This window comes from Ammospiza nelsoni, chromosome 9 (genome assembly GCF_027579445.1).
Source record: "Ammospiza nelsoni isolate bAmmNel1 chromosome 9, bAmmNel1.pri, whole genome shotgun sequence".
NCBI classification, from domain to species: domain Eukaryota; kingdom Metazoa; phylum Chordata; class Aves; order Passeriformes; family Passerellidae; genus Ammospiza; species Ammospiza nelsoni.
Genome location: NC_080641.1, coordinates 19,432,179 through 19,444,913, shown reverse-complemented (window position 1 = coordinate 19,444,913; position 12,735 = coordinate 19,432,179). Strand labels below are relative to the sequence as shown.

Below are 12,735 nucleotides of genomic sequence, written 5' to 3'. Positions count from 1 at the left end.
AACCATTTCAAGATCAAGATGTTGGCAAATTCACCAATTTCCTTCTGCTGGTGAATGAATTAGATAAACCAGTACTTCTTCAAATAATCTCATTTAATTTGCATGTGATGCTGGGTTCTATGCTATTTTATTTCATATTTTTTATCAATGACCTAAATTGAAGGTCGCTAGAGCCGGTTTTCTGAGTAACCTCCATATTGTTTATGAAGATAAGTTTTGTAGCAGCTACAGAATAACACACATGAGAGAAAGATGAATTATCAAACATAGTGAAAGTCTGAAAAGACTGTTCAGCTCTAGCTGCATGGATTGCTGCACACAAGCCTGTGTGAAGAAATGCTAAGTCTTAAGCATGTTTCAACAAAGCCTTTAAAAAAATGCATAATCTAACATTTTTAACCTTGCTGCAACTTAGCTTGTAATACACACTAATTATCAATTGTATTTTTCTTGCATGTAACTTTTAAATTTATTTCCTTTACCTGAAAGTCTGCTTCTCAATACACAAAAATTCAAAACAGAATTTGGTACCGAGCATTTTTCAATCATACCTTCAGAGTGTTTAAAGGAAGGTTTAAAATGTTGGTGTTTTTCTTTGACTACCTATAAGCTGACAGTTCTTTTAGTGAATTGTTGCTGAAACAGTTACAGCACAAACTGGGCTCCGAAAGAAGAAAAGGTAATTTTGTCATAAATACAAGTTTTTAAAAGCCAAAATGAAGTCCTTAACCCTTTGGTTTCCAGGTTTAACAGGAAATTGTCTAACTACTTCAGCGAGCAATCATTCAAGTATCTTACTTTTCCCCATTTATTTTCACTTAACCAATTTAAAAATCTCGAAAACAATGACAGCAGGTAGACCTGTCAAGTCATCCCTATCATTTAGAATACATTCAAGCATTTGAAATGTTGAATACACATTTTTCCTGGGTTGAAACCTTGTTTTAAACCACAGATGACTGGTAGTGTCCCAGCCCAACGATGCAGAGAGTTTCAGTGGAACTGAAGTCTCCTTTAACAGATATCAATTTACACTCAGAGAGAACGTGTTCAGCCTACCCGACTTCTCCGAGATACAGGAAGCCCCAATGACGAGCCATTGTCTACATCTCCCATAAGGAAGTCTGAAACACTGCCAGAAAAACAAAGAATTGTGTTACTTCATTACTTTACCTCACCAAGCAATTCTGTAACACTGAATTCAGAAATTCAGATAGTGTTACTAAGTCCTTGAAAAGCTCTGCAAATCATTTTTAGTAGACATGTTATATTCTCTGCAATTTCTATACCATCCTAGATTTCCTTATTAAGGAAAAAACCAAACTGACAAAAACCCAAAACAGTAAAATGTTCTAGATGTAGCTAATTAAAATTACTTTATTAGAAAATAGTTGTCCAAAAGAAAACTAAAGCTTTTGTTATTATTTTGTCTTAATTTGATTCAGCTCCATTGAGTTCTTTAAAAACTTGTTCTGGATTCCAACTTACACGTTTCCAAAATTGAGTGCCAATCTGTCAATGGAAGAAAATATTTCACTGAAGAGTTCTCTCTTATTTTCTTCATTAACTTCTTTGAAGTTCACCGCTTACAAAAAAAAACAACAAAAAAAAAAAAAAAAAAAACCAAAAAAAAAAAACCAAAAAAAAAAACCAAAAAAACAAAAAAAAAAACAAAAAAAAAAACCAAAGGGTGAGACGTGGGGTCAATTAAGCAAGTTTACCGGGCCTAGAGACAAATTTTATACACTAAGTCTCCTACAGAACATGCAACATTATGCTTTTCTGAATAACTGAAAAAACATGGTTTTAAAGAAGATTAGCAAGAAAGTAAACACTAAAGAAAAAAAAAAATAACACAATCCAGATGCTTCCCACAATGAAATCAGATTACTTTTGCACTTCCTGTATCTTCCCACTTAAGGAGCAGCTTTGTGTGGAAATGTTGGTAATGCATGAACAAAAACAGTCATTTACCAACCAGAGTGAAATCACACAAAGCAGCTCACAAAGGCAGTCAGATATTGGAACAGCTGTTTCTTTTCTGAGTAGAAATTTCAGAATTCCAAACAGGAGCAGCAGCTTGTGGGGGTGCCCCCTCAACTGAATGCAATCCAGAATCCAGCATTTCTGGCCTGAGTACAGGACAGGCAAGCAGAAAGTTATCAAAAGGTGGTGTCCACTGCAAAACCCTTCAGTTCTTAGCTCCACAGTCTGGCAAAAGCGCCTCAGTTTTTCCTGTCAGAAGTGGGGAAGAAATGCAGCGTAACTACTGGTGGTCCCAAATAGGAAGAAGAGTGTTGCTGGACAAATTACATGGTTTAAAGTGGTGATCAAGTACTTAATTACTCAATACAGCATTCAGCACACTTCTATAAAAAGCTGGAATAATGAAACAAGAATGATTCATCCAGAGTTTCTATTAACAACTACTAAACAAGAAGACAGAGGGAGAAAGGACAAGACAAAAAGCACGACCATTTTTGTCGGGTTTCAACTTAACTCCTTAATCAATGGTGACTGGGAGATCTTTTCTAGAAAAGCTGCATATATTGCTTTGAGCTGAAGCTGCATCCTCTGGAGGGAAGTTTTTCCCAGAGTTACATTGTGAGAAATGACAACTTCACATTAGTAATTTTTAAGGTTTTCTTTTTTTCAACTTACTGTTTTTTAAGTTTATTTTTTTAAGCAATGCAATATTCTTAATTCTCTAGATTTATGTCACATATGCTCACACCTATTTTAGACGTACTGCAATGACACACATACAGGTACTCAACCCACATCACTTTTTGCAAAATCTAACAAGGTTAGTTTGTCTTCCTTACATTTCAAGTACAAATAGAATACAATGACTCATAGAAGTAGTACAATTAAAATAATGTTAAAATGTCGCCCATTCTATACAAATTTTCTCAGCAAATTAACAGGCTTTAATCTTAAAAAGTATTCAAACTTCCTGCCAGGTGCCTAAATACTAATGGGTAACAAACAAAGAAAGTACAGAATTTGCTCCCCCATTAGACTTCCTTTGTGAAAGGAAAAGTTTTTTACCAGTAAAGTAACACAGTTAAATCCATTTCTTTTTACAAAGTATGTCAACAGACTTGATCAATGTTTTATAACAACTATTTCTATACAAAGACATTACGGAAAATACATATTTTTCTCATGGGCTATTTTTAGAATTACTTGCAAATACAAAATAATTTTGTAATAAGCCTACAGCAAAAAACAATTTTCGCATATTATGACAACATTACCAGTCTCTGTTGACACAGTTCACTACTAAATTACAGCTTCTCCTAGCTCTTCATTCAGCTACACTTCGTAATTACAAAAAAAAGAAGCCTCTGGCACTTTTGTTTGAAATGAGATTCGATAAAGCTCCACAGATCGGTTTTTTTTTTTTAAATAACTTCGTAAATAGCAGTGGATTTCTTTTTTTTAAAATTCAGGTTTGTTGAAAACCTCAGCTTTGCAGAAATAATGTTGTGCATAAGTCTAAACTTTGCATTCCAAATCATTAAGCAGCAACAGTCACAAGAACTATTGATTACCAGTCCCTAATGACTGGAAAAATCATTTAAGAGCTGGCATGAAATGCAAACTGTTTCAAAATTAGAAGGAATTAGCAAAAACTGTCTATGTATTCCAAGCACTTACCATGGAAACATTTGTATATCCATTAGCTGCAGAGTCTTCAGAGAGAGAGCACTTCTTTCACTTAGCTAACAAGACATTAATATAGAGAGCCTTTCCCTAAAGAAATGCCGTCTGCTTCACTCTGCCTTCCTGTTTCAGGAAGGGTTTTGTTAAGCTTTACACTTTATATGCCAGAGAAATCCTTTCTTTTCAGGATCCATCACAACAGGAATAACAAATCTCAAATTTTTCTGATTTACTTCTTTTCACTTCTCCCAAAACAGGTTAATCTAATCTCTTAGTAATTCAGTAGAACACCACCAGCTTTTTTCTAGCTTACCACCACTGGAATGCCGATGTACTTAACGTCAACTTTAAACCACGCACTCTCTTTCCCCAGGACATCCTGACTGCACACAATAGCTACTGACAACAATGAACTGTAGTAATCTTGCCATGTCTGGAAATGACAGCTATCTATCTATAGTTCCACAGATTTCAAAGCAAGAATACAACTAGACAACCCTTTAAAGCAAGATTTCAGGTGACACATAATGAACTTCAAAAAATCATATGACAGTGGTACTTTAAAATCCAAATCCAGTACCAGAAATGCAAGCCTAGCTTGCAGTGGATCTCTATTTCTAAAGCTGTCTTCAAACAAAGGTGGGTTTGACAATCTCATTAAAAAGCTGCAGTATGCTGCAGTTCCAGCACTTGGGTCATGCCATCAAAACTTCTTCAAATCAAGCGCAGATCAGGCTAGGGAACCCAAAACAGCCATGAAGGCTTAGGAATTGAGAATCCCAGAAGTTGAAGCATTGCCTGAGGACATTTGAGCAATGCTTCTAAAAACCATGAAGGAAAGGCTGCCAGCTATGGAGACCCAAGGGCAAGCAGGGCCTTCAGAAGGTGATGGGTGGCTCCCAGTGAACTCACAGCCCATGGGACACAGCCACGCTGGAGGCAGCACAAGTTCACTCGCTGCCCCAAGCCTGCTGCCCACACACACGTGCAGGACTGACAGCAGCAAAGCTGCCTTGCCAGCTGCCTGCAGAGCCTGGGCAAGTGCTCAATTTGCTCTTTGCAGGTCAGCTTTCTCATACATGATGGATATATATGATAGCATCACCATGTATTTTCTTAGACAGGAACACATCCTCAATCCATGCTTTGCTAGCTGACATAAGTAAGCAACCAGCTGACTGGCTTAGAACTGAGTACCTTTGCAACGAGTTTTGTCTTTAAACTCTCAACAATGCCTTCAAAAACCTTTCAGAACCATGTCAAAAACAAAACAACCACCCAAGCAAACAAAAAACCCAACAGAGACCAAAAGACCACTCCCTCTGAAAACAAAGACTTTAATACCACTTGTTATTACATCTCTTCTTCAAAAACATGTAAAATAAATGGGGAGAGGAACATAAGTAAAAAGAGTAATAGTATGGAGATTGGAAATAGGCAGAAGAACATTCTTGTATTCTAGAGAAGATCAACAGGCTGTCCAAGCCCTACTGTTCTACTTTTGGTTCTTAGTGCCACATCATTTCACCAGCCTGTACTTACTACCAGGTTTGGCAGCCTCCTCAACTTGAGCTGGATGCCAACAAGACAATTTCAAGGAACTGTGTCCTACTCTTTCCATAATAAATTTTGCTCTCAATGAACATCACAGATACACCAAAAAAACTCAATTACTTCAGTTCAGTTTTTTATTTCTTGTTTGAGGTATTTCTTTTTGATGCAGAACTACTACAAAAAAGCCTATGCTTAAATAGCAAACTTCTACAAGTATAATTTTCAGCTTTACCAGGAATCAGTATTCATTCTAGTGATTAAGTCAAAGGGTGTAATTAAGAGCAGAAGAAGAGTACAAACTTGAATTCAGTATGGGATCAGGAGAACCATGTTCTCTGGGGCCATCAACTATTTAAAGGCACTGAGTGGAAAAATAACAACTATGAACATGATGCTGTGCCAGAATGGGAAGTGACTTACAGAAATGGGAGCCTAAACAGGTTCCAAGCAAGATGCTTTGCTAAGTCTCAATTCTTCCAGGTCAAGTGAGGTGCCATTTAAAAGACATTTGTCACGAAGCACTCAAGTAGGCATATAAAAGTAGTAGAGCCCAAAGAGGCCCAGTGAGGCATGTCATGTCCAAGATATAACCAGAGAAATCAAATGTGTCATGCCCCACTCTTTTCACTGCCATTTTCCCTCAACCTCAGTCCAAAACAGCCAAGTCTGACAAACCTGTACTGTCAAGCATGATTCTCTGTAGTATGATTCAGGTAACATGATATAAGTAGTTTTTCCTTCAATCTATCTAAAAAGAAAAGCATTGAACATCCAAAGCAGAACGAGGGGCACATTTGTCTCATTCCCATTGAAGGTCCTAAAAAATGGCCAAGAAGCTTGAAAGAGGGTCACATGCACTCTAATTTTTGTTAGCCTTTGAAATATTCACAGATGCACTAATCTAAAGGGGGGTAGTCCATCTGTACTGGACATTTTGATTAAAGCACAGTGCAACTTGTCATAGTTAGGAGAACACTGAACAAGACACTAAGACTTCACGAGCCACTAATGTTCCAAAGTTATTGTAACTGATTTAACGAAGAGCAAAAGGCATTTGTTTGTTATAATAGCAGTATGTCCCTACATGAAGTTCCAAAGAAAAACTGGATTTGAAACTCTGACATTATACAAAGACTCAAAAATCAGGAGGTAGAACCATGTGTAAATCTCAGCTTGTTTCTATTTCATCCTCTCCTAAATAAACATCAGAATTTTCCACATCAGGTTCATTTTCTTCCTATTCATAAATCCAACTACTGAGTGCTTCCATATCTTTTTATAGTTCTCTCCTCCAATGACAAGAAACAGATAAGTCACATGAACTTTTCATAATGTCACATTAACAAAGACAGGGAAGCCAGAGGAAAAAGGATACTGGATATGTTCTACCAGCTCCTCACATTCTTGTAGCTTCCTGTTTATTCAAAAGCTGCATTACCTCTGGTGAAATAACCACAGATGAAAACATGTGAACGCATGTGTCACACACAGGTCAAAGTAAGCAAATCTGAGGTCTGATATGCTTATAATCACCACAATGTGCTGCATTTTTATTTCCGCTTTCTCAGTACCAGCTGTCCTACACTTCAGTTTGAATATAAACTTGGAGCAGTAGGATCTTCAGAAAAAGAACAGCTGTAAAAACCAAACAGGTGCTAAAGGCAAACTGCCTTCACATTTACCACTGATTATGTTGGGGGAGGTAGTCTGTTTTCATACAGCAAAGGCTTCACTGCTCACAGAGAAGGAGGGCTGAAGTACCATCAAAGAGTCCTGAAGTCTTGAATCTCCCCATTTCCATCTCCAGAGGTGTCACAAATACACTGACAGGCATTACCAAAATCTTTGTATCAAAGTACTTGTTTGTATCAATGGCTACAAATATTGAGGCAGCACTGTTTCTTTTCAGCTCTTGTAAATGACAGTTCAACCCCTAGTGAAAGAAGATTTTCAGATAGGCTACTAAACTCTATGCAAGCCTTTTTTTTCCCCTTTTCAGTTTTAAGAGCTGGTTTTCTCCTTTTCAGAGGTAGGGGGCTGACTCATTCCTCCAGGAGATGGCAGGAAACCAGTCACCTGAGTGAACAGCTGAGCTCAAGTGCCCGGAGAAGGCCTCTAAGTGTTGTAGGATCACTGACATCATCCTGCTTTAGACTTTATGGATTTTGCATTTCATGCTGTTAAGCTTGAGAGCGGTTCTAAAACAATATATGATTTACTTGCATACCTTAGGTCACTTCTCCTCAACATTTCTTAAATTAAATAAATTGAACATTGTCTACGACCACTGAAATTAGGGCAGAGGACACTGTCATCTTACCACAGCACTTAAGAATGGAAACAGCTTGTTGGAGGTGGAAGAATTATGTTTACTAAACAATTAACATGTTCACTGAATACTGACCACCACTGTATGTGAGTACTTCAACTTTCCCTGTGACCAATAAGCAAACAGCCCCACAAGAGATACCCTCTGTGTTTCTGCTGTAATGTACAAACCTCTAAAGCAAGCTCAGAAGTTACAGTCCTGTCCCATGATCATTTGAAATACAGGTACAGATTCATAGGAAACTCTGTGTGTAACACAAAGAAAATGAGAAGTACTCTGCTACTACCTGCCAAGATCAAACAAACTGGCAAAACCATGTATCAATAGGAACCATCCATAAGAAGCTTGGAAGAATCCAATATATAGGAATCAGGAAGCTAAACACATTATCATTTTAACTGATATTCCCACTTTACTGAATCAACAATACATTTCAGACATACTAAGATAAATAGGAAATAAGAGGGAAGGCCTAGACAAAGAAGAAAAACCATTTGTGTCTCTGAAGGAAGATATCCTACATGATTTAACACGGGCAAGAGGGAGAGATTTAACCCTCCTCAAAGCTGGTTCCACAGTAATATACCAGACTCCAGAGCAGGAAGAGCTGCAGTCAAAGGTTACACAGGGAAGGAACAGGTTTATGGGGCTGGAGCAATTGAGTGCTTCATTATTTGCATTTGTCTGGCATGCTGAGAACTGCAGTAGCAAAGATCAACAACAGAAAGTATTTACATGTCTGCAACACTTTTGTTGCTATTGACACCTTTATTGACACATGGCTGCATTGCACTTGTGGAATTTATAACTCTTCAACTATGCAGATTTGAATTGCTCAGAGATTTCTTCACCTGATATAAATACAATACCATCCTTACAGATTCAGAAACTTAGGCAAAGATTCTTGGCAAATCTCAAAGTAGATACATGCCACGTTTATTACTCTGTGATATTGTTCTGTGTTACTCAGGTAAAGAAAGCTTAAAATCAAAGGCTTGTGCTTTTAGAATTCAATGTGGGTTTGCACTTAGCTTCCTACAAGCAGAATTTTATCACATCGACAAGAGAACAAGCTACTTAATATTACTTTTCATTTAGGGAAGGCATTTTTTTAAACAAGTATTACAACATTATGCTTTAAAAACCCTCAGTTTCTTCTGTATATGTAGAATTCTATCTATAATTCTAAGCCAATCAAGTCACTAATTACAATTTTCCATGAATATGAAAGACAGTAATTCCTTACCTTTTACTTTTGCAATAACTGTTCCTGCAGCACTAAGAATATCAACTGAATTTAGAGTCTGATGTTTATTTATCACTGCTTTTAAAACACGTAGTAACTCCCCCAGGCGTTCATGAACTACTTGATGCAGGCCATCATGATTTTCTGAAAAAAGTAAAGGAGAAACTTCATTAAAACAGTGAATTGACACCCAGTCACATTACAAAAGACTTTGAGAGTACTCACCTGCACGGAATTCTAAGCCATATTGAAGCTGAGCATACTTAAAATAAAGAAATTGTTAAAAACAGTTATAGTAGCAGCTGCGAATAGTAAACTTGCAATATTGTACACCATTTACACAAACTTATTTCTCACAAAAACTGAAGCAAGCATGCTTTAAAAAAAGGAGGGGAGGAATTCTATAACAACACCCTAAGGTTTCCAAATTAAACCATCATTTTTTCTCATGTAATTTCATCAACCACCATTTTGATAATTATTTATATGAAAAAAGGTATCAACAAAAGCAGATTCTGATTGTTCATTAAGTAATTCTTCACCTGATACAAATTCAACACCATGTAGGTATAGTTTGAAAATTAAAATTTCTGGCAAATGTTGGTTAGTTTTTGATTAAAGTATCAGCAAAACCTTAAGCATCTTTAGTATATAAGCCAAGATCTACAAAGGTCTGTCTTTAAGCATGTCAGTCCTGATAAGTAAGTTGAACATCTAAATTGGGCCAAATCAGAAAAATTCACAAACACACTCTAAGATGGTGATGCTTTTTATAGCACATGCCTCTTGCTATGTGCCTCTAAATCCCAACCTCATCTAAGTTTTTTACAAAATACTTATTGTTGCATGCACAGCACAGGTTAAACTACAATGTGTTCTGTTACAGAAGAGGTGCTGGTGCATGGAATTAAAGTTTCTCATGTGCCAGAGTGCTGCGTTGCAAGTTGTGGTAAAAAGCTTTCAAATTCAGGAAAGTCTAGCTTATGAAAAAGAAAAAGAGGATCTAATAGAAGCTGACTCACTTCCCCTCCGAGCAGGGCAATTCTGTGTTGTCTGTGGCCATGATAACAAACAGGTCAATACAGACAATCACAGTACACTGCAAATTGATCCAGTGCTGCTCAGAGAATAGTTTCAACTCAGAGCCATTTTTTTCTGGTGACAAGACATTATATTCAGGCTAGAGGCACCTAAATTTTTCTGAGGAATCCACACAGTACAACATGACACATCAGTATAGTGGATCACTGCTGTCAGGTGTGCAGGTGGGGAGGCTACACACAAATATTATATATTTGTATCAGGTACAATAGCAAGTCTCCTAAGGACTACCATGCTTCAGGCTTTATTTCCCTACATACCACATATCAGATTTTTTTTTCAACTCAGACTGGCTTATACATTGTCAAAGGAATAAGCCTTGACTCAGGAAGTACACCAAGGTAAACACTATCTACCATTCACAGGCACTTTTCCTGCTGGAAGGGACAAGCAAGCTCTATCTGTAACAGGACACACAAAAGTCTAGGAAAATCCATCTTAGTCAGCAGTAAATTAGGAAAGTTCTAAATAACTTGTTAAAAAAATGACCACCCAATTGTGGCTTCATCTTCATTTACGCCTACATATAATGATTTTGAACTGACTCAATACTATTAAAATTTGATAATATACCTTGCCAGAACAACAGAGCTGGGTGGGAAAGGCAAAATAAGTGAGAAAGGGAAAAACAAAAGAAAAGTCTTGAAGTGGACACAAGCCCCTTCAAGTCTGGAACACCAGTAATAAGCTTCAAAGGGAAATGCTAATGGAAAACAACCACTGAGTTGAATTAAATGTTTATCATACCATCCAGAAGAACACTATCACTAAAATAGTGCACTCAAGGAGGAGATTACTATTTGTACTTTCAAAAGCAAAGGCTACACCCAACTGAGATTTCTTTGTATTCCATCACTGTATCATTTGTTTACAAAATATCGGAAACATTGTTTCTGTGCCTCCAGAAGACAAAAGGTCTGTGACAAGTGGTGCTTGGGGAGAGGTGGGGGCAGAAGGCATCAGGAACCACAACTACACTGCATTCACAATAACTGAGACCAAACAGACACTAAACCAGAGATTTCCTGTTCAGGACAGATTTAGAAACCTCAGGTAGCAAAACAGCCTAAATATGCCCGATGAACAGAAACAGAGTTTTAATGGTAAGAAGTCTGAAAATGGCTGAGATCAAAACAACGGTAGAACAAATACAGTGAAAGGAATGCACAAGGAAATGTGCCTCCAATGAGTTCCTGCAGCAATTCAATCTAACTGAAGTACTCACAAAAAGTATTTACTTTCAATTTTTTTCTGTCCCTTGTATTGCTGTACACATTCATTGATGCACATGAAGTCAGCAGGAAATTCTCCACCAATGGATGCCATATTGTTTTAAAACCTCTCTCAAGCTTAACAGCATGAAATGCAAAATCCATAAAGTCTAAAGCAGGATGATGTCAGTGATCCTACAACACTTAGAAGCCTTCTCTGGGCACTTGAGCTCAGCTGTTCACTCAGGTGACTGGTTTCCTGCCATATCCTGGAGGAATGAGTCAGCCCCCTACCTCTGAAAAGGAGAAAACCAGCTCTTAAAACTGAAAAGGGAAAAAAAAAAAAAAAAAAAGGCTTGCATAGAGTTTAGTAGCCTATCTGAAAATCTTCTTTCACTAGGGGTTGAACTGTCATTTACAAGAGCTGAAAACAAATGCTTCCCAAAAGAAAGCATACTCTGTAGGAGAGTGGAGACAGAAGAACAGAGTGAAAAAGCATGCATTCAAAGCTGACAAGTCTAATATACAAGAATGACAGTACAAAGCAGCTGGAAAATCTCTTTGCCAAGTCATCACAGTAGCACACTATTGTCACTGGCATCTCAGTCCTCAATGGTTTTGGTCACCACATTTTCTAACTGCTCACACATCTTTAATGTAAAAGTATAATCTACCTATTTTCTAATTTTACATATTTCTCAAAGGGAAGCCTTTGTTTAGTAAGTTACTAAGCAATAATGTCCTTACAGCTATGGATTCTATTCATGCAAAACAAAATCAAATTTGCTCATCAAGCTTGTGAGCACCAGTCACCCTCCCTGCCAAGTCAGGGCTGGTCACAATACACGCAGTCGGGAAAGGCACTGCTGTGTCAGTTGGCTGGCATTCTTTTGTCTGACCCGATTTATTATTGGCCCAAACATTTCTGAAGTTGTTTATGTCAACAAATGTTTGCCAGGATAAGTTTAAATACAGACTAACAGTCTTTCTTCCACTACACTGCTCTTCAGACCCATACAGGAGATGTACATGCAATTCTACTTTCTGCTTCTCCATGTAGAATATTAAGGCCTTTTAATAGCAGCAGACTTTCTCTCTACTACTCAATTTCCACCAGTCCCCAAAGAAGGGAAACCACTAATACAACTATTGTTTTGCTGTGGCTAACAGTTTGTTTAGAACGGAAGTTGGTCTCACTAAAGAAAGACAGGGTAGCAGTCTAGATAAAACAACTGAGAAGTAACATCTCTGCAAAATTCCTTGAGTCAGAATGCATGTGAGACTGTCAAAGCAGATATTCTAGTTCACAACGAGTAAAAGTCCAGCTTTCCATTAGGAACCTTTTACAATTAAGAAGATGTGGTTAGTGCATTCAAATATTCTCAAGAACATTACACAGTGTGAACAACATGCTGGGCATATCCTCTACAGCCACAAGTTTATAGACACAGAGCAGCTCTTCAGACTCAGGGAAATCTACAGAAACTCACCTCACTGGTCAAAATCTCACTATAAACAAGGTATCTTGGAGTTTGCACAAATATCTTCTGCATCTACCTTCATAAACACACTATGCCTTCACTATGATCAGAATCTACAGAGAACTCACTCTGGACATTTCCAGT

The 12,735-nt window shown here is 37.5% G+C and overlaps 1 protein-coding gene across 8 annotated transcripts in view; it reads right to left on the bottom strand.

Moving 5' to 3' along the window:
• The window catches only part of ARHGAP29 (Rho GTPase activating protein 29), a 48,055-nt gene that overhangs the window by 17,434 nt on the left and 17,886 nt on the right, over positions 1-12,735 (bottom strand). For 7 of the 8 annotated variants that reach the window (XM_059478141.1, XM_059478146.1, XM_059478142.1 and 4 more), the window contains exons 3-5: positions 8,799-8,942; positions 1,489-1,585; positions 1,060-1,132 (exon numbers count right to left, since the gene is read on the bottom strand). In XM_059478141.1, the coding sequence (XP_059334124.1) occupies positions 1,060-1,132; positions 1,489-1,585; positions 8,799-8,942 (314 nt within the window). Of the gene's footprint in view, positions 1-1,059; positions 1,133-1,488; positions 1,586-3,663; positions 3,969-8,798; positions 8,943-12,735 lie in introns of those variants that run through there. The other variant, XM_059478149.1, reaches the window with a different exon arrangement.